Source organism: Mobula birostris, chromosome 5 (assembly GCF_030028105.1).
Source record: "Mobula birostris isolate sMobBir1 chromosome 5, sMobBir1.hap1, whole genome shotgun sequence".
Taxonomy (NCBI): Eukaryota; Metazoa; Chordata; class Chondrichthyes; order Myliobatiformes; family Myliobatidae; genus Mobula; species Mobula birostris.
This window is the reverse complement of record NC_092374.1, coordinates 10,032,058-10,058,374: the sequence shown is the minus strand read 5'-3', so window position 1 is coordinate 10,058,374 and position 26,317 is coordinate 10,032,058. Positions and strand designations below refer to the sequence as shown.

The 26,317-nt window shown below is 43.8% G+C and overlaps 1 protein-coding gene across 2 annotated transcripts in view; it reads right to left on the bottom strand.

Annotated features, from left to right (window-relative positions):
* Nucleotides 1–104: 104 nt before the first annotated feature.
* The window catches only part of cfap99 (cilia and flagella associated protein 99), a 109,623-nt gene continuing 83,410 nt past the window's right edge, over nt 105–26,317 (bottom strand). Inside the window, exons 11-16 of one of the 2 annotated variants that reach the window (XM_072257097.1) lie at nt 21,787–21,991; nt 17,543–17,684; nt 16,367–16,518; nt 8,423–8,634; nt 7,944–8,121; nt 105–348 (exon numbers count right to left, since the gene is read on the bottom strand). In XM_072257097.1, coding sequence (XP_072113198.1) covers nt 247–348; nt 7,944–8,121; nt 8,423–8,634; nt 16,367–16,518; nt 17,543–17,684; nt 21,787–21,991 — 991 coding nt within the window. In that variant the 3' untranslated portion in view covers nt 105–246. The remainder of the gene's footprint in view (nt 349–7,943; nt 8,122–8,422; nt 8,635–16,366; nt 16,519–17,542; nt 17,685–21,786; nt 21,992–26,317) is intronic. The other variant, XM_072257098.1, reaches the window with a different exon arrangement.

Here is a 26,317-nt window from a genome sequence, read left to right as displayed (position 1 = left end):
TCGTTACCCTTAAACCAATGGAATAATGATTGCAAGTGTTTGGTGATAGTTGGAATCTTCTTAAGGAAACATTAGAATGAGATAGAAATTTTTAGAAACCATGATTACTTTTATTGGGAATATCATTACTTCTTGGGATAATTAAGTAACATTGCTTCTTTAAAGATACCATTGGATTTAGTTTGCAGGGCTTGACTTTTTGAGGTAAATGTCTTCTGTTTCCTCAATCCACAGAGCTCCATGTAGCTAGGATGCTTTCTGACTCACTTCTGCTTGGAGGTTAAGCAGCTGGGCCTTGCGTTCGCGGCCCTCCTCCAGGTTCTGCCACCAACGTTCTTCAGTTGCTCTCTAAGGCGAATTATTGACAAACATTTCAGATTCAGATTTATTTATCACGTGTACTGTTGTGTATTTAATATTTCAGTTATATCTGAGTAATATATATATATAAATAAAGTTCAATTAAACAGTTAATTACGGGTTATATGTAAAAATATTTTAATTGCACACATCATCATGCTTCCACATGATACATTCATGCCTCAATAAAGTAAAGACGGAGTACTCTTGCATTTCAGTCTCCCGTCTTCATTTGAATTAATTTACTGTTTTGAAGTTACTAAACATAACATACATATTGAAACACGCAGTGAAATGGGTTATTTGTGTTCACAATCAACAGATTCAGATTTATTTACCACATGGACATTGCTGTGTTAACAACCAAGTGTGTGCTGAGGGCAGCCACACACTCCAGAGCCAACACTGCAAGCCCACAATACTTGGAAGAACAAAACAGAACAAGCATCAAAACAACAACAGCTAAACAAGCCCTGTTCCTTTATCCCAGATTTCTCCTGATTCCCTTTTGGTTTGTTCGTGGATCTCTTAGACCATAGACCATCCTGTAAGATACAGGACTTACCTGGTGACTGTAAGTTGCCCCAAGTGGGTAGGAAAGTGTTAAAAGGTAGAGACATTTGAGGGGAGGGTTGTATGGAGTGTCCAGGGAGGGGTAGCACTTCTGGTGAAGGGGCTTGTCATATCCATTTCAGTGCAGCTCACTCTCCCTTGGTCCCCACTGGACACTCAGCTCTCACCTGTGGTTTCAAGTAGCTGTCTGCATGTACAACGCTTTGGCAGGCAGGCTCGAACAGATTAGAGTAGCAGGAGGGCCTCATACCCTGGTGAGATAGGGACTTGCCTGTCTGAGCATGTGAAGCCAGCTCTGGTGGCCTGGGTTCTGCAATGCTCCATGGAGAACGAAGGGCATGACAAGACACAGAAGAGGTCAAGGAAGACCCCAGTTGGGACGACTACTCGTACCACTGGGCCCAGATTTCTGAGGTCGGGACAGTGAAGCTGCCCGGTGCAACGGCTTTTCCACTTTAAAAACTCTCCTGCACAGATTTTCTGCCATCGTCGGACATGATGGAACCCACCAGTTGAGGGGAATGTGGGGAGACTCAGACAGGATGGTGTCAATGCACATGGTGGCTATCGCAATCTCTGAGGTGTTTAGAATGAGAAATACAACTACAACAACCAAAATACTACAGATCTCCAAATGAAAACGTAGTAAAGTACAGTAAAAATAAGGAGATTATCCTTGTTCAGTGGAGACCATGTTAGAGGTGTTGCAGTTTTGCAACGAATTACTGGTGAATGAGTGACAGAAAGCTGAATGATTCCCATTTAGAATTTTGCTTTTTTAATGTTAAGATAGCTTAATTTTTTTTTGCTCAGCATAACAGAACTTTCAATCTCCAGGTACATTTACATTTCTTCCCCTCACAGATATCAGCTATCAGAACACTTCCATTGAAGTATAGACACCACCACCACATCCTATACAAAAGCCCTTATTAGTATAGCAGACAGGTTTACATCTACATATTGTAGAAAAGGTTGGCACGTTTTATGAAAACTATTTGTTTTTAAGTGTACCATACACGTTAAAAAGTCCAAAGGAATGTATTCCATGATTAATTTACGCCAACCAGAAAGTCCAGGAGCCTTATTGGATATCCAACAAAGTAAAATGTTCTTCCTCAAACAAAAAGTCAGATGTTAAGAAGTTTTTTCTGATGTGCATTAATAATACGACTGTTGGGTAGGCCTAAGAGAAAAGACACTGGGTCCAGTTTAAGCTCCATCTTCAGAATCTTTTCCATTTCACCCAAAATATCATTCCAGTATGCCTGAAGTTTGGGACAAGTCCAAAAACAATGGACTTTACAGCATCCTGAGGGAATGTTCTTGTGGAGAGGCTGAGCAGCTGGGAAGGGTTTGGGATGGAGAGCTGGGAGCAGAAATTACAGCTGAAACATGGGAAGACATCTGTGATAATGCAAAGAAAATTTCAGTTTGTAATAGAACTAAAGCACTGCAACTCAAAATTCTGCATAGAGCCCACCTGACTCCAGATAGTCTCTCGAAATTTCAGACGGGAGTTTCTCCAATGTGTTCTAAATGTAAAGGATATATTGGAACTCTCACCCATTGTTTTTGAACTTGTCCCAAACTTCAGGCATACTGGAGTGATATATTGGGTGAAATAGAAAATTGCTTAATTTTAATATGTTAATATATCCCTTAACTCTTGACAGCTTTATATTTCATTCCTTGCAACATAGGAAGCAGCCAATCACCCCAGTCTACTGGGTCTCAAAGCAATCTCACTCCCCTCTCTCTCACATATCCACAAACACTCCCTGATTCTCCTAACACTCTCCAACACCAGGTACAACTTTACAGAGCGCTGAATGGCCTGTTCCCGTGCAGTGACTCACTGACTCTATCTGTGACCAGGCATTTCTACATAAAGCAACACACACAAAATGCTGGTGGAACGCGGCAGGCCAGACAGCATCCATAGGAAGAAGCACAGTCGACGTTTTGAGCTGAGACCTTTCATCAGGACTAACTGAAAGAAGTGATAGTAAGAGATTTGAAAGCGGAGGTTGGAGGCTACCCAGACGGAATATAAGGTGTTGTTCCTCCAACCTGAGTGTGGCTTCATCTTGACAGTAGAGGGGGCCGTGGATAGACATATCAGAATGGGAATAGGACGTGGAATTAAAATGTGTGGCCACTGGGAGATCCTGCTTTCTCTGGTGGACTGAGCGTAGGTGTTCACACCTTATATTCCGTCTGGGTAGCCTCCAACCTGATGGCATGAACATTGACTTCTCTAACTTCCATTAATGCCCCTCCTCCCCTTCTTACCCCATCCCTTATTTATTTATTATTTTTTCCTTTTTTTTCTCTCTGTCCCTCTCACAATAACTCCTTGCCTGCTCTCCATCTTCCTCTGGTGCTTCCCTCCCCCTTTCTTTCTTCCTGGGCCTCCTGTCCCATGATCCTCTCATATCCCTTTTGCCTATCACCTGTCCAGCTCTTGGCTCTATCCCTCCCCCTCCTGTCTTCTCCTATCATTTTGGATCTCTCCCTCCCCCTCCCACTTTTGAATCTCTTACTAGCCCTTCCTTCAGTTAGTCCTGACGAAGGGTCTCGGCCTGAAACGTCGACTGCACCTCTTCCTAGAGATGCTGCCTGGCCTGCTGTGTTCACCAGCATTTTGTGTGTGTTGCCTGAATTTCCAGCATCTGCAGATTTCCTCGTGTTTGCGTTTATGCACATTGGATGGAGTATTGCAGTGTAAAATATAGACACTAGATGGTGCTGTTGAACGCCTGGAGGAACTCGGTGGAACGGGCAGCATCTGTGAGAGGGGACGGGGGAGGAATTTTCAGTATTGCAGTTGGAAGCCTGCAGTAGGCTTGCATCCAGAATCTGCAGCCTCTGTTGCATCTGCTCCAAGTGGTAAAGGATATGAGCATTCCCTGACCAAAGATATGAGCAATTCGGGATTTAAGAGCAATCCCTAATCCTGGTGTGAACATTTAAAGATTAAAGATCTTAAATCTCTGGTTGTTCATGTTTTTTTTAAAAAAAACTACCTTTATTTGTCAGAATCAGAATCAGGTTTATTATCACCGACATGTATTGTGACAAATGAATTAATCAATTACAGTACAGTATATGTATATTGAATAGATCAAAATCATACAAAAACAGAAATAATATATATTTAAAAACTGAAGTAGTGTTCGCGGGTTCAATGTCCATTTAGGAATCGGATGGCAGTAGGGAAGAAGCTGTTCCTGAATTGCTGAGTGTGTGCCTTCAGGCTTCTGTACGTCCTTCCTGATATGGTAACAATGATAAAAGGCATGACTTGGGTGCTGGGGGTCCTTAATAATGGACGCTGCCTTTCTGAGACACCACTGCTTGAAGGTGTCCTGGGTACTTTGTTAGCTAGTAGCCAAGGTGGAGCCAACTAAATTTATGACCCTCTGCAGCTTCTTTCGGTCTTGTGCAATAGCCCACCAACCCCCCATACGAGACAGTGATGCAGCCTGTCAGAATGCTCTCCACAGTACATATATAGAAGTTTTTGAGTGTTTTTGTTGACATGCCAAATCTCTTCAAAATTCCCAATGAAGTACAGTTGCTGTCTTGCCTTCTTTATAACTGCATCGATATGTTGGGACCAGGTTAGATCCTCAGAGATCTGGACATCCAGGAACTTGAAGCCGCTCACTCTCTCCACTTCTGATCCCTCTATGAGGATTGGTATGTGTTCCCTCGTCTTACCCTTCCCGAATTGCACAATCAGCTCTTTCGTCTTACTAATGTTGGGTGCCAGGTTGTTGCTGTAGCACCACTCCACTAGTTGGTGTATCTCACTCCAGTACGCCCTCTCGTCTCCATCTGAGATTCTATCAACAATGGTTGTATCATCAGCAAACTTATAGATGGTATTTGAGCTATGCCTAGCCACACAGTCATGGGTATATAGAGAGTAGAGCAGTGGGCTAAGCACACACCCCTGAGATGTGCCAGTGTTGATCATCAGCGAGGAGGAGATGTTATCACCAATCCGCACAGATTGTGGTCTTCTGGTTAGGAAGTCGAGGATCCAATTGCAGAGGGAGGTACAGAGGCCCAGGTTCTGCAACTTCTCAATCCGGATTGTGGGAATGATGGTGTTAAATGCCGAGCTACCGTCAATGAACAGCATCCTGACGCAGGAGTTTGTACTGTCCAGGTGGTCTAAGGCGGTGTGAATAGCCATTGAGATTGCATCAGCTGTTGACCTGTTGTGGCGATAGGCAAATTGCAATGGGTCCAGGTCCTTGCTGAGGCAGAAGTTCAGTCTAGTCATGACCAACCCCTCAAAGCATTTCATCACTGTAAATATACATCATAAAATCAAACCATACAGTGAAATGCATCATTTGTGTCAATGACCAACATAGTCCGAGGATGTGCTGGGGACTGCTCGCAAGTGTTGGCATGATTCTCATGTGCACAACCTACTAACAGTAATCTGTACGTCTTTGGACTGTGGGAGGAAACCAGAGCACCCAGAAGAAACCCACGTGGTCACGGGGAGAACGTATAAACTCCTTGCAGACAGCGGGAGGGAACTGAACCTCAAACAGTGATCACAGGCACTGTGAAGCGATGTGCTAACCATGACACAAAAACCCACCTATTTAACCCTAGCCTGATCACAGAACAATTTACAATGACCAGTTAACCTACTCACTGCTACTGCATGTCTTTGGACTGTGGGAGGATACTCACGTGACCACGGGGAGAACATACAGGAACCGAACCCTGATCAATAATTGCAGGCACTGTGAAACGATTGTGCTAATTGCTGTGCAGTGCTGGTAGACCATACCATGTTTAATGTCACACTGGTCTTAAAGGTGCTAAATAGGTGACAATAGCAGTCCTGCCGAAGGGATTTGGCCTGAAATGTCCACTGCACTTTTTTTCCATAGATGCTGCCTGGCCCGCTGAGTTCCTCCAGCATCTTTTGTGTGTAACAATAGCACACAGTTGCCTGTGATTTTAATTGCTCTTTTATTTTTAAAAAATGTACAAAATAGAATTGTATCAAAAAATCTGGGAATTTGGCAGGCATATATCAATAAGATTGAAAGAATGCAGGGAAAATTTACTAGGATGTTGCCAGGATGCGGTGACCTGAATTATAGGGAAAGGTTAAAGTTTTTTTCCCTGGTGCATAGGAGAATGAGAGGAGATTTGATAGAGGTATACAGAATTATGAAGACTATAAATGGGGTAAATGCAAGCAGGCTTTTTCAATAGACAATAGACAATAGGTGCAGGAGTAGGCCATTCGGCCCTTCGAGCCACCACCGTCATTCACTGTGATCATGGCTGATCATCCACCATCAGTACCCCGTTCCTGCCTTCTCCCCATATCCCTTGACTCCACTATCATTAAGAGCTCTATCTAACTCTTTCTTGAAAGCATTCAGAGAATTGGCCTCCACTGCCTTCTGAGGCAGAGCATTCCACAGATCCACAACTCTCTGGTTGAAAAAGTTTTTCCTCACCTCCATTCTAAATGGCCTACCCCTTATCCTCAAATTGCGGCCTCTGGTTCTGGACTCCCCCAACATCGGGAACACGTTTCCTGCCTCTAGCATGTCCAATCCCTAAATAATCTTATATGATTCAATCAGATCCCCTCTCATCCTTCTAAATTCTGGTGTATACGAGCCCAGTTGCTCCAATCTTTCAACATGTGACAGTCCTGCCATCCCAGGAATTAACCTTCTGAACCTCTGCTGCATTCCCTCAATAGCAAGAATGTCCTTCCTCAAATTTGGAGACCAAAACTGCACACAATACTCTAGGTGTGGCCTCACCAGGGCCCTGTACAACTGCAGAAGGACCTCTTTGCTCCTATTCTCAACTCCCCTTGTTATGAAGGCCAACATGCCATTAGCTTTCTTCACTGTCTGCTGTACCTGCATGCTTACTTTCAGTGACTGATGAACAAGGACACCTAGATCTCGTTGAACTTCCCCTTTTCCTAACTTGACACCATTCAAATAGTAATCTGCCTTCCTGTTCTTGCCACCAAAGTGGATAATCAACCTCACATTTATCCACATTAAACTGCATCTGCCATGCATCTGCCCACCCACCCAACCTGTCCAAGTCATCCTGCGTTATCTCAACATCCTCCGCACATTTCACACTGAGATTAGGTCAGACTGGAACTAAAGATCATAGTTTGGGGTGAAAGGTGAAATAATTAAGGGGAACCTGAGAGGAGTATCTTTGTTCAGAGATTGGTGAGAGTGTGGAATGAGCCGCCAGCACAAGTGGTGAATGTGGGATCAATTGCAACACAAGAGAAATTGGGAGAAGTACATGGATAGGAGGGAGGGCTATCGTGCAGGTGTGTGTTGATGGGACTTGGCAGAATAATAGTTTGGCACAGACTATATGGGCCAAAGGGTCAGTTTCTGTGCTTGAGTACTCTGTGATTCTATGTCTCTATGTGGATTTATGCTGTAGCCATTGTTCTATATCTGACAGACAGATCAAGGCCAGGAGACTAAAACTGCCCTACTCCCATGTGGCCCTGAAACTTCTGAAGGAAGCTAAGTAGCAAGAAAAATATCTTGGAAAAAAAATCCAAGAAAGCATAATAGTGACTTAAAAATTACCTCTCCGTGGGAAGGAGGTGATAAACTGAAGACAGAGGAGGACGTGGGGTGAGCTGACTCCCTTCAGCTGGGAGGATAGACACAGGCAAGTTAATGAATTAGGAACTCTCCAAAACTCATGTATCGCTGAAGGCAGCAAAGATTGAGAAGAATTGTAAAAAAAAGCTCATGGAATTCTTCACAATCTTAATGGAAGGAGCAAGAAAGTTTTGAATCTTTTAAATGTCAAATTTTTGCTTCTACGGAATCTGGGCTTGAAACATGAGATCTCTCTTCACCCTTCAGTGTGCCTGAACTTCAAAAAAGATGTTACAATTAAACTTCTGAACAAATACCTTGCCTGTGGTTATTAATAGAGAATCACAGTAATGTGCATACCCTCTCTGAAGCCCTGGGGCCTTGAACTCTTTGCAGATTTTCTTGAGTCTTCTTCTTGTGCGTTTCTATCAATTGATGATGTTCCTTTTTCTTTTCTTCCAGTTTATTCCGGAGCTCACCTAACTGCTGGTCGCCTGAGGTAAGTTTGGACAACTTGAGTTTCTTCAATTCCTCCTCTCTGTGTTTAAAAACAGAATCAGAATCAGAATCAGGTTTATTATCACTGGCATATGTTGTGAAATTTGTCATTTTGCAGCAGCAGTATATTGATTGATTGATTGATTAACTGACATACAGCGTGGAAAGGGCCCTTCAGGCTGTGCCAACCTATAATTAAAATATGAAAGAAAATGGTGGGGTAAGGGTTAGATTAATCTTAGAGTAAGTTAAAAAGTTGGCACAACATTTGGGCTGAAAGGTCTGTCCTGTGCTGTGACATTCTATGTTCTAAACCTGGACATAGATTTGAACACACATACCTGTGCCTGAGAACTGCTTTTTTGCTCAAAGCTTCTCTGTTCAAGGAGATCTGTTCCAGTTTATCCAGAAGGAGCTGCTCCTTTGCTTGTCTTTCATTAATAATCCTCCTCCTCTTCTCCTCTTCTTCCTTAACCTGAGCCTCCTTCAGTAAGCCCAAGCGTTCTCGTAACTCCAGTAATGACATCTCATCCAGAAGGTTATGGCCTGCTGGCTGTGGTTCAATAACATGGCTTCCATTGAACACATTTACATGCATTGAATATTGAGCATATTTACATGACGGCCTTCTCCCCATAACACTTGATGCCCTTATTAATCAAGAATCTATCAAACTCCGCTTGAACTATACCCAATGATGTGGCCTCCACAGCCATCTGTGACAATGACTTCCACAGATTCCATAAGACATTGGAGAAGAATTAGGCTATTCATCCCAGTGAGTCTGCGCTGCAATTTGATCCTGGGTGATTTATTTTCCTTCTCAACCCCATTCTCCTCCTCTCTCCCCATCACCTTTGACTCTTACTAATCAAGAATCTATCAACCTCTTCTTTAAGTATTCCCAATGACTTGGCCTCCACAGATTCGCCACCCTCTGGTTAAAGAAATTCCGCCTCATCTCTGTTCTAAAGGGACATCCTTTTATTCCGAGCCCGTGCCCTCTGGCCCAGACTCTCCACAAGAAAACATGTCCACTCTATCTAGGCCTTTCAACATTCTGTACTTTTCAATGAGATCGCACCTCACTTTCCTGAACCTCAGTGAGTACAGTCTCAGAGGCATCAAATGCTCCTAATACATTATCCCATTCATTCCCAGGATCATTCATATAAACCTCCTCTGGACCATCTCCAATGCCAACACACTTTTTCTTTGATTTGGGGCCCAAAACTGCTCACAATACTCCAAGTATGGTCTGACTTATAAAATCACAGCATTAGATCCTTGCTTTTATATTCCAGTCCTCTCAAAATGAATGCAAACATTGCATTTGCCTTCACAGTCACCGGGAGAACATGCAGGCAGACAGGACTAAGAGACTTGTTTCCACAAATTGTAGAGCATTGGGTGAAATCAGAAGGAAATATCAAATATTTTATAGCAAGTTACAAAAAAGAGTCTTTCCCTCAAAAAATGATGGTCTTATTCAACTTTGACCCTAGGCAAATCAAAATGGTCCTTTATATAGTTGCTCAGTGATATCAATGCATTTAAAACTGAACTAATTCCACAGCAATCTGATAACCTGCTTTGCTAAATTACTGTGTTCCAGGCTGTGAAGATAAATATTGCACCCAATCCTTCCTTAAGCCAAGAGAAGCTTGCTTCAGAATGAAGTCTATCCAAAGAGATAAAGATCTTAAGATTTAACGAGACTTAACGATTAGCTTTATAAACACAAGAGATTCTGCAGATGCTGGAAATCCAGAGTAAAAAAAAACAGAACATGCTGGACCCTGATGAAGGGTCTTGGCCATAAATATCGATTCTGTATACCTTTCCATTGATACTGTCTGACCTGAAGATTAGCTTTATTTGTCGAATAAAGTGAAGTGCGTCATTTGCCTCAAGGACCAACACAGTCAGTCCAAGGATGTGCTGAAGGCAGCCGGTAAGTGTCACCACGCTTCCAGCGCCAACATAGCATGCCCACAACTTACTAACCCTAGCCCGTGAGACTTTGGAATGTGGGAGGAAACTGGAGCATCCGGAGAAAACTCACATGGTCATGGGGAGAACGTACAAACTGCTGATAAAAAGTTGTGCAGATATGATTTACTGGCATGGTCAACTCACTTCTTCCATGCTGAATCTAACTTTTCTCTTTTCAAAGTTCAAAGTAAATTTATTATCAAAGTACATATACGTCACCATATAAAATTCCAAGGCTCATTTACTAGTGAGCATTCACAGTCAATACCATGTACATACATCTACTGATGCCCCTGGACACATCTTCAGTGATGTTCCTGGAATCATCGGGTGTTCCGGGTCTTTCAACATCATACACCCTCCTCCAGGTGACCCAGCCGGGGCTGATCAGACCGCAGCTTGTGTCCGGATGGCTAGCTACTTATGACTCCATGGCTCCCCTCTTTTGAGCCACAGCCATCTTGAGGCCCTCTCTGCCGCATCGGTGGTACTGCGGATGGCTCTCCTCTTCCTCTCTCCCTCGATGCCCAAAATGCTGAAGGCTCTAGCTAAGGAACGGGCTGCGAATCCCCTACAACCAACCTCCACTGGGAGACACCTCGCTCTCCATCCAGCCTGCTGACAGTTGCTGACCAGTCCTGCGTACTTGGAGAGCTTCCTTTCAAAGGCCTCTTCCAAGCTATCTTCCCATGGGACTGTCAGCTCCAGCAGCACCACTTGCTTAATAGACTCAGACACTAGGACAATGTCTGGTCGCAGGGTGGTGACTGCGATATGGTTGGGGAACTTCAGCTGCCCTTCGAGGTCCACCAACAGCTGCCAGTCCCTTGCAGAGGTCAGAATGCCTGCAGATGTTCTTTTGGCAGGCATTGGCTGCTCCCCAGCTCTGACAAAGGCAATGGTCTGCTTGGAGGGTCGGGACCACTTCGCTCACTCAACTCCTGCGCTGACGGCTTCAGCGATGGTCTTCAGGACCTGATCATGCCTCCACCTGTACCGTCCCTCACCAAGTGTCCTTGCACAGCCGCTGAGAATGTGCTCCAGGGTTCCTCACTTGGAGCACAGTGGGCACGCAGATGACTCTGCCTTGCCCCATGTGTGCAGGTTTGATGGGCTTGGAAGCACATCGTACACTGCCTGGATGAGAAATTGGATGCGGTGTGGTTCGGCTTTCCAAAGATCAGCCCAGGTCACTTTCTTCTCAACCGCATTCTCCCATCTTGTCCAAGCTCCCTGTTGCTTCATTCCCACCACCTTGCAGGCTCTCATCTCCTCCACTACTGCTCTCACCTCCTCCTGAACTAGACGATGCCTTTCATTCCCTCGGGTGTCCATTTGGGGAGTTGGAAAGGATCCTAGCCCAGCTCGGCCTCGTGTGACCACTCCCACCAGCCTCCTGTGACACATCCTCGCCTCTGCTTCCTGAACAGCTTCCTCTGCCCTCCACTTCCTGCCAGTCCTCACCTGGATCCCTGCTCTAGCCACCTTCGGGTCACTTGAGTCTCTACACTGTAGCACTTCTCTGGCTCTTGTTACAAAGAATTACAGTAGAATATATGAAAAATTACACACAAACAACTATAGATGCTGTCAAACTTGCTGAGTTCCTCAGCATTTTGTGTGTGTTGCCTAAGATTTCCAGCATCTGTTGATTTCCTTGTGGTAATGTTAATGCCCTACGATTTTAGCCAAAAAGGATTTACTGCACGACTTTCAGAAAAAACATCATAGAAAGCAGCCTGTCTGAATACATCACAACTGGAAACAGCAACTGTTTGGCCCAAGGCTGCAGGAAATCGCAGGAAGTTCTGAACAGAGCCATCAGAAGAAGCAGACTCCTCTCCATGGAGTCTGCCTACATTTCCTGCTGCCTCAGGAAAGCAGAAATCATAATTAAGAACCTCTCCCACCCCATGCTCTGCCTCCCATCAGGCAGAAGATACAAAAGCCTGAAAGCACAGACCAGAAGTTCAAGGGCAGCTTCCATCCTGCTGTTATAGGACTCCTGAACTCTCGGTCTACCCCATCATGTCCTTGTACCTTTTTTGCCTACCTGCAATGTACAGTCTCTGTGAACACACCTGTAATACTATTTTCTGCATTCTGCTATTGCTTTTCCCACGTTATTGGGTATCTCATCCACTTCATAAAGTGGCCACTGAGTGTATGTTCTTGATCTTCTGCTGCTGTAGCCCGTCCACTTCAAGATTCGATGTGTGTGTGTGCGTTCAGAGATGCTCTTCTGCACACCACTGTTGTAACACGTGGTTTACTGACAGCTTCCTGTCAGCTTGAAACAAAAAACATCCAGTGAGCGACAGCTCTGTGGGCAAAAATGCTACGTTAATGAGACAGGGCAGAAATGAATGGTCAGAGTGGTTCACCTTCCCATCTGCTTAAATGAATCTGGCCATTCTCCTCTGACCTCTCTCATTAACAAGGCATCTTTGCCCACAAAACTGCCACTCACTAGATGTTTTTTTGTTTCTCGCACCATTCTCTGTAAACTCCAGAGACTGTTGTGTGTGAAAATCCCAAGGGATCAGCAGTTTCTGAGATACCAAGAACCTGATATCTCAGATACCCCGTCTGACACCAACAATCATTCCATGGTTAAAGTCACTTAGATCACATTTCTCCCCTATTCTGATGTTTGGTCTGAACAACTGAACCTCTTGACCATACCTGCATACTTTAATGCATGGAGTTACTGCCATATGAGTATGATAAGATCTGTGTATTAACCAGCAGATATACAGGTGTATCTAATAAAGAGACTACAGAGTGTACCTTGATGTTCTTCTGGTTTGAAATAATCTGGCATGCAAAACTAAGTTTTTCACTGTACATCTGCACATGTTACAATAATAGATGTGAGAAGTACCAATTATTGTGCATGACTGAGGGTGTGATTTTTTTAAAATGAAATCTCATCTGTTTTATGGGAACATAAATGATTCCACAGCACTATTTCTAGAGGGTTATTTATTCATTGCACTATTTAATTTTTTTAATTGCAACTCAACAGTTTTTGTGTATTGCACTGTACTGCTGCTAAAAATAACACATTTCACAATGTGTGTCAGGGATAATAAACCTGATTCAGAGAGGATTCCCCCCTGAGTTAAGGCTGATATTCAACCTCCAACTAAAACATACAACCTTGTCATTTATCTCATTTGTGTTGTAAGGTGGTGAACAAGTTCCTTGACAACATAATTGCCATGGTAACGGGTGACACGGTTAGTGCGACACTGTTACCGCTCAGTGCATTCCGGAGCTCAGAGATCAGTTCCGGTGTCATTCTGTAAGGAGCCTCTGTACGTCCTCCCTGTGTAATGTGTGGGTTCTCCCCAGGCACTCTGGTTTCCTCCCACAGTCCAAAGATGTACCGGGTACATTAACTGGTCAATGTAACTTGTCCTGTGCAACACACACAAAATACTGGAGGAACTCAGTAGGCCAGGCAGCATTTTTGGAAAAGAGTAAACAGTCAATATCTCAGGCCAAGGCTCTTCACCAGTTCTCCAGCATTTTGTGTGCGTTGCTCGGATTTCCAGCATCTGCAGATCTTCTTTTAAATTGTCCCGTGGTCAGTTTAGGATTAATCAGGTTTGTCAGGAGTTGCTGGTGCAGTGTGGTTTGAAGGGCCGGAAGGGCCAACTGCATGCTGAATCACTAAATAAATAAATAATCACAGCAAATTAGACTTTAAATATGAATGGGTGTCCTGAAGAAATGACAGATGTTTTCACCTTGTGAAAATATAATTGAGTGTTCCTCACCAGCACTGTTCTCTCAATTCTGCGTGGGTGCGTGACCGCACAGTAACTGAAACGCACCCACGCACATAGCCTTTGTTGCCACACAGTTGGAATTTTCTATTATATAATGTGAAGATAATTTTGAAATTATTTTAATATTATTTTGAAAAATTTTAACATAATTTTGAGATTATGCTAACATAATTTTGCAATCTATGTTCATACAATTGTGAAATACCGTGTTTAAATATGTGTTCAAGAAAATAATCGATAAATTTTCTAAATAAAACGTACTGCAACATTTACTTTGAAAAATCTTAGAGCTTCAACATGTTGACATTGTGTGTGTTTCAAGTTATCACACTGTTACAAATTGTAACAATAAACACAGAATGGAAGTCGGTATCTCATTGTTACAGACCCACAGTTAATTGTTTATTAAGTGTCGTACTGTTTTCTGGCTGTGTAATACTTTGCTGCTCAGAGGAATGGTAAGTCTACACAGCTGTAAAAAAATTAAAATGTTGCTGCTTCAATTAGATTTAAGGAACATAAAAATAATTATTGAGATGTTCCAACAATAAAACCACTGTTGGACTTTGTCACAGGTCAGGGTATTGATTAGAGTCCATCACATAACACAGCTGTTAATGCGCTGATTTAACAACTCTGTATTATATTGAATTTATTAAAATAGGTCATGTAGAATGTATTTGCAGCTTCATTGTATTTATTAAATAGATCAAAGTCAGGCCGGCTGGTGGCGCAGTGAGATCAGTGCCCGACTCTGGAGCGAAGGTTCCCGTGTTCAAATCCAGGTTGGGCCACCCCCGAGCACGCTTTCCATCCGTGCTGGGTTGAGTGTCAAGCTAGTCACTTGGCCTCGTAAAAAATACAAGGGTCGAGTCAGGAACATTCATAATGTGACCCGGTTAATCCTGACACCACACGCCAGGAAAGAATGGGTGACTGTCTGGTGCGACATGCTTAAAAAAAAATCAAAGTCAAAGTCAAGCTTATTGTCACATCTACACAGAGCACTGTTGCAGGGAAGCAGCATCCATCATCAATAACCTCCAACATCCAGGCCAGGCTCTCTTCTCACCGCTGCCATCAGGCAGGAGGTACAGGAGCCTCTGGACCCACATCACCAGGTTCAGGAACAGTTATTACCCCTCACCACATCACTGAACTGTTCTCACAATTCACTTTCAAGGACTCTACAACTCACATCCTCAGTATTATTATTTATTTATTATTTATGTATTTATTTCTTGTTTTTCCTGTATTTGCACATTGGTTGTTTGTCAGGGTTTATCAGTGAGCAGTTTTTCTTTGCATTTGTATCTGAAAATGTATCTCAGGGTTGTATAAGGTGACATATATGTGCTTTAATTTGACTTCTGATCTTTGATATGTACAGGTACGTGGAAGTACAGGTGCAATGAAAAACTTACTATCAGCAACATCACAGGCACATAACATCATATAAGCAGCATTCACAAAAAAATTACTCACAATTGTCACAAGAAAGAACCCAATGAGAACAAAAAAAAAACAAAGTCCATTTTGGTGCTATTAGTGTTGCTGAACTGCTAACTGAATGTAGTATAAATGTCAATACTCATGTCAAAAACACCACAGATTCTGCAGATGCTGGAAATTTTGAGCAACACACACAAAATGCTGGAAGAGCTCAGCAGGTCAGGCAACGTCTATGGATGGGAATAAGCAGTCGGCATGGGCATGGGCAGCGTCTATGGATGGGAATAAGCAGTTGGCACTGGCATGGGCAGCGTCTATGGATGGGAATAAGCAGTTGGCACGGGCATGGGCAGCATCTATGGATGGGAATAAGCAGTCGGCATGGGCACGGGCATGGGCAGCATCTATGGATGGGAATAAGCAGTCGGCATGGGCATGGGCGTGGGCAGCATCTATGGATGGGAATAAGCAGTCGGCTCGCGCGTGGGCATGGGCAGCGTCTATAGATGGGAATAAGCAGTTGGCATGGGCATGGGCAGCGTCTATGGATGGGAATAAGCAGTTGGCACTGGCATGGGCAGCAGCTATGGATGGGAATAAGCAGTTGGCACGGGCATGGGCAGCGTCTATGGATGGGAATAAGCCAGTTTTTACTTCTTCCCCACCACCCCCCACCTTCTTATTCTGGCTTCTGCCCACTTCCCTTCCATTCCGAATGATGGGTTTGGGGGCCAAAAAGTCACCTGTTTATTCCCCTGGTCATTGATGCAAAACAATGCATTTCACTGAAGGTTTCAATGTTTTGATGTGCATATGGGAAAGAAAGCTAGCTTTTTGAAAATGGTTCCTCTGGAGTGACTGCCTGCTCTTTTTCTGAAGTATGTCAGCACCTGGGCATTCACAGTCCAAGGGTGTTCTGGAGGCAGCCCACAAACGTGTCCACACTTCTGGTGCCAACATAACATGCCCGCAACTATTGATGTTTTATTCATATGATAGCACGATATGATCCCATTACAGCTTTTGCCACATTCCACTTACTTTGGATAAATCTAGGAAGTTATGTTTCATTGTCAGCGCTGCCTGCCTTGCACGGATCTCACGGATCTGCTGTGTCTTTTTCCTAATCTCTTCATTAGACTCCTCCATGACCTGCTGAAGTATTTCTGCCATTTCCTTATTCATTTCCTTAGCTGAATAAAAGAATATTATCAGATGTGAGTACTTACCAATTACTTATTAACATCAGTGTCTGTTTGTCTCAGCTCAGATGCTATTTGTATAAGGCCTGAGTGGCAGAGGAAGGTTGGGCAGGATAGGACCTTACTCTTCAGGAAGTAGGAGGCTGAAGGTGACCTTACAGGATGTATAAAATTGTGAGAGGTGTAGGTGGGGTGAATGCACAGAGTCTTTATCCAAGGGAAAGAAAAACAGAGTCAGTGGTTCAGAGGTTATTGATTCTCTATGATGAAGTGCATTGACCTGTCATATTGATTCTTTTGCAACACACACACACAAATTGCTGGAGGACAGAGTCTCGGCCCGAAATGTTGACTAAGGAAAAATGTTCTATAAACATTCCTCTCCATAGATGCTGCCTGACCTGCTGAGTTCCTCCAGCTTTTTGTGTGTTAACTTGAGATTTCCAGCACCTGCAGAGTCTCTTGTGGTATTGAATCTGTTTCAACACAATTAATCTATGGCCTGGCAGTTCCATGTAGCCCTCGCAGAGGGCCACATTAACGGAGACGTCATTCTTCAGATGAACCTATTCCTGTGGTTCAGGTGGACCTCAACAAGCAAAGAGTAAATCAGTTTTCCAGGAACCCCAGTCTTCTTTGTCATCTGTGAAATCTGGTCATTCACCCAACTCAACACAAAATGTTGGAGGAACTCAGGAGGTCAGGCAGCATCTATGCAGGGGAATTAACAGTCAACGTTTCAGGTCAAGACTCTTCATCACGACATTCATCTGACTGCTGTCTAACAGCATTGAAACACTGAAGGGACATTGAGAAAGGGAAAAGGATATGTAGAAAGTTTGAGAGGGGTTTTAGGAAGAGGTTTATGTGAGTGATGGACCAGCTATATGTACCAACCAACTTGTGTGTTAAAATGTCTCGTAACTGCATGTAACTAACTTGCAGTTCAGAACACGGTAAGGGTTTGAGATGTGACAGGGAGGTGACTAATGTGAATTTTACTTATTGCACATACTCATCTTCCTTTTGCTTTCCTGAATTTTCCTTTTTTGTTCCTTTGTGCCTTGGTGGCCTTTTATCACCTGTTCCACCTTCACTTTCGCCTCCTTCTCTCCCTGGAGTTGCATTTCCTTGTATCTCTGCATCAATTCGGCTGCCTGAAACAGAGGATTTCACCTGGGAATGGGTCTCAAATTCAGATTTATTTGTCGTGTCCATATCAAAACACACACAGTGAAATATGTCATTTACGTTAGCAGTCAACACAATCTAAGGATGTGTTGGGGCAGCCTGCAAGAGTCATCACACATTTCTCCGAGTCGTACAAAAAGTTGGTATTTTCCTTTATTGGCACTGAAAATAATGACCCTGTTGGAGTGCGGACGGGTCCAAGGGAATTTCCTCTTCCTGTGCTGGTGACGCTCTCTGCCTGCGTGTCTACCTACCTATCTATTTTGAGATACCAGACGGTAAAAGGCCCTGCTAGCCTAATGTGCCTACGTGTTCCAATTACGCCATGTGACCAGTTAAATTATCCTGTACGTCTTTTGGAATGTGTGAGGAACCTGGAGCAGCTGAAGAAAACCCTCGCAGTCAAGGGAAAAACATACAAGTTCCTTGCAGACAGCTGCAGAATTAAACCCAGGCAAGAGTGAGTTACTATACCAGTTCATTCCCACAAACTACAAAACTAGTTTCTTCTCTCTCTCTGCTTTTAAAAATCCTTCTTCTTTTCAGTCTTGTATACTTTTGATGCCATTCATCACACAACTGTGACGACACTGAAGCGTGTTCAAGTATTATAGTAATAATTAGGAAGAAAAGCTTTACTAATAAGTAAAACAAAATCAGTACTGGATCTTGGTTACATTCTGAATGATTTTAATACATTTCTCACAGCTGCATAGTTTTTACATTTCACTTCTTTATTCCGTCCACTTTGTTTCTCTGGATTTAGTCTGACTTTAATGCTAATTAATGCAACACATCTTTACTGTTATTATCTCTTGTGTTTAATATTTCATAGAAGGTGTTGTTAAATTGGTAGAAAGTAATTTCTTACTGCTTATTGAGAATGACAATGCCAAAGGTGAGAGGTGATACAATTTGGGCCATTTTGTCTGTACTGATTTGTCAGGCAAATGATCTCCTGTTTAACCAATTATATCACTTCTTAGCTTTGGGTTTGCGTTCTCAACGGGCAGTAAGAAAATAACATCTGGGTCAAATAAAGTCACACAATTCATGTCAACCAGATGCCACATCAACAGTACTGAAGGAATTTTCTTCTTTTTCTTATCCCTGGGATACCAACACCTGCCTTATTCCTATCTCTACATACGAACAAGCTCCCATAATATTTCTAAATTCAGAAGTCCCATGAATTACAAAACTAGTTTCCCCTCTCCCTCCACTTCTAATAATCATTCTTCTTATCAGTCTTGCATACTTTTGATGCCATTCATCACAGAACTGGGGAGGTGCAGTTACTGTATCAAATGACTTCGAACTTATGGAGAAAATCAACTTCTGGATGGCCTATGTAGAGATTTCAATATCTTAGCAAAAAGTTCTTTCACTTTCTTCACCTATTTAACAGCCTTAACCAAGTGGTGTGTGAATTATTTTAAAAAACAGATTGGGGATCAGCCCCTCGATAAAGTTTCTTACTGCAACAGCAATTGAAATTTAAGTTTTAAGACAGACCATTCAGGCAGTCTTGTTAATTCCAGTTCTAATTGGAGAAGTCCAATACAAACTCCATTACACTATAACGGTGCAGGGTAGTGTAGTGATTCGTGTAATTGCTTTACGGCAGCAGCAATCATCGATGAGGTCTGCTCCTATCTATGTACTTATCCAAACTTCTCCGAAATGTTGCAGCTGAACCCACGTCCACCATTTCTGCCGGCCACTCATTTCACACTTGCACCACCCTCTGAGTGAAGACGTTCCACCCCCGGTTCCCCTTAAATATTTCACCTTTCACCCTAAACCCAAGACTTCTAGTTCCAGTCTCATTCAACCTCAATAGAAAAAACCCTGCTGTATTTATTCCTTCTATACCCCTCATAATTTTGTATACCTCGTCAAATCTCCCCTCATTCCCCTGTGCTCCTATTCTCCCGCTCCTAATAAAGTCCTAACCTATTCAACCTTTCCCTATCACTCAGGTCCTCAAGTCCTGACAACATTCTTGTAAACTTTCGCTGTATTCTTTCCATCTGTCGGGAGGTGCCAGCGTTGATATTAAATGCCATCAATTCGCCGAGCCCATGCAGAGTCGCTGACAGTATTGAAGAAATGTTTAGATGAGCACTCATTGACCAAATCCAGGGAGATGGGATTGATACAGAAGGTGCCCAGTGGCCACCATGGACAAGATGGGCCAAATAGCCTTTTTGCATGCTGTATGATTCCATCAACCTGACCAGCTTCCAAGAGATTGACTGCATTTGACATTTGCACGGAATCTTGTAGAAACATATAAAATTATGAAAGGGATAGATAAAATTGAGGTGGGAAGTTGTTTGCACTGGTAGGTGTGCCTAGAACAAGGGAACAAAGCCTCAAGATTGAGAGGTGTAGATTTTGTGCGGAGATGATGAGAAACTGCTTTTCTCATAGAGTTCAGATTCAGATTCAGATTTAGTTCAAACATGCACATCGAAACATGCAGTGAAATGCATCATTTGTGTTAGCAACCAACACACCTGTGAGTGTGCTGCTGGGAGCCTGCAAGTGCCACCAAACATTCAGGTACCAATGTAACCTTGTACTCAACGTTAGTAGGACCAAATATCGGATTGTAGGCTTCAGAAAGGGTAGGTTGAGGGAACACAAACCAATCCTCCGAGGGATCAGAAGTGGCGAGAGTGAGCAATTAAAAGTTCCTGGGTGTCAATATCTCTGAGGACCTAATCTGGTCGCAACATACTGACGCACCTATAAAGAAGACAAGACAGCAGCTATATTTCATTTGGAGTTGAGGAGATTTAGTTTGTCACCTAAAACACTTGAAAACTTCTTCAGTTGTACTGCAGAGAGCACTCTGACCGGCTACATCACTGTCTGGTGTGGTGGGGGGACGGGCTTGCTACTAAGTAGCACAGGGTTGAAAGATGCTACGGAAACTTGTAAAATTATTCAGTTCCATCTTGGGTACCGGCCTCTGTAGTAACCAAGGCATCTTCAAAGAGCGGTGCCTCAGCTGGTGTCCATAATCAAGGACCCCCATCACCCAGGACATGGTCACTTCCTGTTGTTACCATCAGGAAGGAGGTACAGGAGACTGAAGACACACAATGATTCAGAACAGCTTCTTCCCCTCTGCCATCTGATCCGAAATGGACATGGAACCCATGAACACCACCTCACTACTTCTTTTAAAATTTATATCTGTTTTTGCACTACTTTGCTTAACTTAACTATTTAATATACATATATAAATTTACTGTGAGCACGTGACCAAGTGGTTAAGGCATTGGACTAGCTACCTGAAGGTCGTGAGTTCGAGCCCCAGCCGAGGGAACATGTTGTGTCCTTGAGCAGGGCACTTAATCACACATTGCTCTGCGACGACACTGGTGCCCAGCTGTATGGGTCCTTGGACACGTTGGTGTCGTGGAGAGGGGAGACTTGCAGCATGGGCAACTGCTGGTCTTCCATACAACCTTGCCCAGGCCTGCGCCCTGGAGAGTGAAGACTTTCCAGGCGCAGATCCATGGTCTCGCAAGACTAACGGATGACTTTACTTTAAATTTACTGTCACAATTTTTTTTTCTATATTTATCACGGATTGCAATGTACTACTGCTGCAAAGTTAATAAATTTCATGGCATGTTGGTAATATCAAACCTGATTCTAATTGTGATTCTGATACCCATGACACTTGGCAGAACAACACAGAACACAAGAAGCAACAAAATAACAACAGAACAAACCCCTTTCCTCTCTCCCACCCACACACACGGACAGCCCTCCAACTCCTCGACAGGCCCCTGGGCCTCCTGGATTAGTGAATCAGTGGAATTCTCTGCCTAAAGAAGGAGCTGAGGCCACTTCAGTAAATACATTTAACACAGAGTTCGGTAGATTTTCACACAGCAGGGTAATTGAGGGTTATGGGGAAGAGGCAGGTAGGTGGAGATGAGTCCATGGCCAGATCAGCCACGATCTTACTGAATGGTGGAGCAGGCTCGACCGGCCAGGTGACCGACTCCTGCTCCTACCGTATTTCTGATGTTCTTAGAATCGTACCTCCTCTTTCTGCTGAGCCGCTTGCTGTCGTTTCTTCTCAATTCTCGCTTCACGTGCCAGTATTAGCTCTTCGAAGAAGATCTTCTCTTGAAGCCGACGGCGTTCTATATCCGCCAGTTGTTGTTCCATTAGTTCCTCGTTCTTCTGTTTCTGATATTCCTCAAACGTGGCAGGATCCTGGCCCCCTTCCAGGATCTGGTCAATTCTGATATGGCCACAAAGAAGCACTGGTTAATATTCTGTTGGAATCAGAATGAGAGTCAGGCTTAATATCATCAACTACACTGGGAAATTTATTGTTTTAAGGCAGCAGTTCAGTGTAAGACATCAAAATTACTTTAAGTTACATGAATAAATGGAGCAGCGGAGGATGAGAGGTGACTTGGTAGAGGTGTACAAGATGATCAGAGGCGTAGATTGAGCAGACAGACACAGACTTTCTCCCAGGTGGAAATGATTACTACTAGGGGGCATAATTCTGAGCTGAATGGAGGAAAGTACAGGGGGGCGTTAGAGGTATTTTTTTTTATACAGAGAGTGGTAGGGGTAAGGAATGCCTACCAGGGGTGGTGGGAGAGGCAAATACATTAGGTACATTTAAGAGACTCTAAGATAAACACATAGATGAAAGAAAAATGGAGGGCTATGTAAAAGGGAAGGGTTGGTTAGATTGATCTTCAACAAGGTTAAGAGGTTGACACAACATCATGGGCTGAAGGGCTTGTGCTGTGCGTGTGCTCTATGTCTTTTTTTAATTTATCATGTGTACATTGAAAACAGAGCAAAATAGTGAGACAGCATTCAAGGGTTCATGTGTCATTCAGAAACCTGATGATGGAAGGGAAAAAGCTTTTCCTAAAACAATGAGTGTGAGAGGCAGTGCCTGAAGGAGCCACACATCACTTAGCACCTTAACCGTCCAGAACACGGCCTTTTCTCATTACCGCCATGAGAGAGGAGCTACAGGAGCCTGTTGACCCACATACAATGTTTCATGAACAGGTTCTTCAGAACATGAAGATGTTCACCCTTCCAAGGAAGAGAGGCCCTTACCCAGGACTGAGCGTCTGACTTTCTCGGATAGTAGGGAGCAAGGTGGGGGATAAGTTTACTTGTGTCTGGAGTCAAGGTTCAAAGTAGCTTTATCATATCTTTATCATCGAAGTACATACATGATACCATATGCTACTTTGAGATTCATTTTCTCTCAGGCATTTATAGGAAAAATAAAGCCATGTAGTAGAATCTCCAAAAGACCACGCACAAACAAATTCTGGCCAACAACCTGCGTGCAAAAGAAGACGAACCATGCAAATATAAAAAATACTGAGAATATGAGTTGTAATGAGTTGAGAGTGTGGTGAGTGAAGCGATCAACTCTGGAGTCGGAGCTATCTCCACCGTCCATCTCTGCAGATCTTCCAGTGTCCCACACAATCGTCCCAATGGGAACAGCTACGTCATTTGGGAAGTCCTGTTTGAAGTGCTGGTGGCAGCTGAGGTGCAGTTAACATGAACTGAGGATAGTTACAGCCTTGATGGGGAAGCCTATTACTCAGCACAATCACTGACAGAGTCTGGACCTTCCCCATTTACAGCTCAACATTTTTAGGTGAATGAAGTTGGCAAGGTAGTGTAGCGGTTAGCGTAACACTATTACAATGCCAGCAACCTGGGTTCAATTCTGCCACAGTATGAAAGGAGTTTGTACGATCTCCCCTGAGTGTTCTGGTTTCCTCCCACATTCCAAAGATGTACAAGCTAGGGTTAGTAAGTTGTGAACGTGCTATGTTCATGCCAGATGTATGGCAACACTTGTGGGCTGCCCCCAGCACATCCTGGGACTGTATTGGTCATTCACGCAAATGATGCATTTCACTGTATGTTTCAATGTTCTGATGTACAAGAAACAAATAAAAAAAACACAGAACAGCATAGTACAGGTCCTTTGGCCCAAAATGTTGTGCGAACCCTTTAACCTCCTTTAAGATCAATCTAACCCTTCCCTCCCACTTAACCCTCCATTATCTTTTCATCCATGTACCTTTCTTTTAAAGTATCTGACTCTGTCACCACCCCTGGCAGGGCACTCCATGCAACCACCACCCACTTGGCAGTCAAGGAGACTATGGATTGACGACGTTCCGGAATGGGAATTGGAATGGGTGGCCACTGGGAAACCCTGCCTGTTGTGGCAGACAGAGCAATGGTGCTCGACGCAGCAGTCTCCTAATTTACGTCACCATTCACCAATGTAGAAAAGGCCACACTGGATACAATGGATGACTCCGACAGACTTGTCGGTAAAGTGTCACCTCACCTTTAAGGGTTATTTGGGGCCCTGAATGGTAGTGAGGGAGGACGTGTAGCACTTGTCCCACTTGCCAGACAAGCGGACAAGCGAATCACGGAGAGAGCGATGCCTGTGGAAAGCGGAGAATGGGGGGGGGGGGTCGCCGGGGAGAGAAATACATGTTTAGTGGTAGGATCCCATAGTAGACGGTGGAATTTCTTTGATCTCTCATTGCTACAGTCGGAGGTTCCCACCTGCTTCAAAAAGGCGGCAATCACACCAGTGCCCAGGAAGAGCAGGTTGAGCTGCCTCAATGACTTTCGCCCAGTGGCACTCACACCTACGGTGAGGAAGTGCTTTGAGGGGTTGGTCATGGCCAGAATCAACTCCTGCCTCTGCAACGACTTGGACCCACTGCAATTTGCCTGTCAGCACAATAGGTCCACAGTGGATGCAATCCGCTCGGCCTTGGATCACCTGGACAATAGCAATATCCATGTCAAGCTGCTGTTTATTGATTACAGCTCAGCTTTCAACACAATCATACCCTCAGTTCTAATCAACAAACTCCAAAACCTGGGCCTCCGTACCTTCCTCTGCAACTGGATCCTTCATTTTCTCACTAATCCGCAGTCAATGTGGACTGGACATACCATCTCCTCGCTGACAATCAACACTGGCTCACCTCAAGGATGCATGCCTAGCCCACCGATCTATTCTCTCTACCCCCATCACTGTGTGGCGAGGCACAGCTCAAACACCATGTAAAATTTGCTGACCACACAACTATTGTTGACAGAATTTCAGATGATGAACGAGGAGGCATACAAGAGCGCAATGATCAGCTGGTTGAGTGGGGTCACAGCAACAAATTTGCACTCAAACTCAGTAAGGACAAGGAACTGATTGTGGGCTTCAGGAAGGGGAAGTCAAGGAACACACACCAGTCCTCATCAAGGGATCAGCAGTGGAAAGGGTGAGTTTCACGTTCCTGGGTGTCCACATCTCTGAAGATCTATCCTGGGCCCAGCATATTGATGCAATTACAAAGAAAGCACAGCAGTGGCTACACTTCATTAGGAGTTTAAGGAGACTTGGTATGTTACCACAGACACTCACAACTTTCTACAGATGTACTGTGGAAAGCATTCTGATTGGCTGCATCGCTGTCTGGTATCCAGTGGCCATTTCACAGGATCAGAAAAAAGGTGCAGAAGATTTTAGATTCATGAGCACTAGCCTCCCCAGCATTAAGGACTTTCCCTCTTCTTATTGCTACAGTAAAGGAGGTGGTACAGGAGCCTGAAGTCACAGTAGGAAATGGAGGAGATCCAGGTGAGGGTAACACTAAAGGATTTCTCAGTCCTTTGCAGCTCTTTATCTGAGGGATGGTGTAGGTGGTACAGGGGTCTGGTCTACGATTTCTCTTCAGTGGGGTCGCCTAAGATTAAACATATTATCAAAAACTCTGACCGACTTCTAAAGGTGTACAGTAGAAAGTATTTGGACTGGTTGTGTCACAGCCTGGGATGCAGCCTGCAGGGCATTGGAACACAAAAGGCTGCAGAGTGTGGATGCACCTCTTCCCACCGTGAACAACATCTGCAAGAAGTAATGTCTCAGGAACGTGAGATCCGTTATCAGGGACCCCTACCGTCCAGGTCATCGTCTCAATGCTGCCATTATGCAGGGGGTACAGGAGCCTGAAGACCCAGACCTCAAGGTTCAACAACGGCTTCTTCACCATTGCCATCAGGTTCTGCGTGACCCTTCCCCGACACGAGCCCACTTCTTTCTCTCTCTCAACTTGCACATTATGTTATGCAAATTATGGATAATTTATGTTAAGTTATTATTATGCTGACATGTTTCCCATATTTGTAACTGCTGCTGCAATAGGCTATTTTTCACAGTACAGCAAAACTATGACCAATTTGCACCAAAATATTCAGGTTTATTTCCTAATTGTGTTCTTTCTTATATAAATTTTACAGAATTGTATAATATGTTTTTCTTGAAAATATTGCTTATCTGATGGTGTGTGCCTGTGGTGCTGAAGTAACTTTTTCACTGCACCTGTGCACACCTGTACAGTGCTGATGCGTATGACAATGAAGTTGATTTGAGTTCTTCAGCTGGGTAATATTGATACTCCTGACTTAGTATTGTGAACGTCACTGGTGTTTCCAGTCAGATGCATGTAATTTTGGACATCAGGCTTCTTATCTGTCTGGTAGA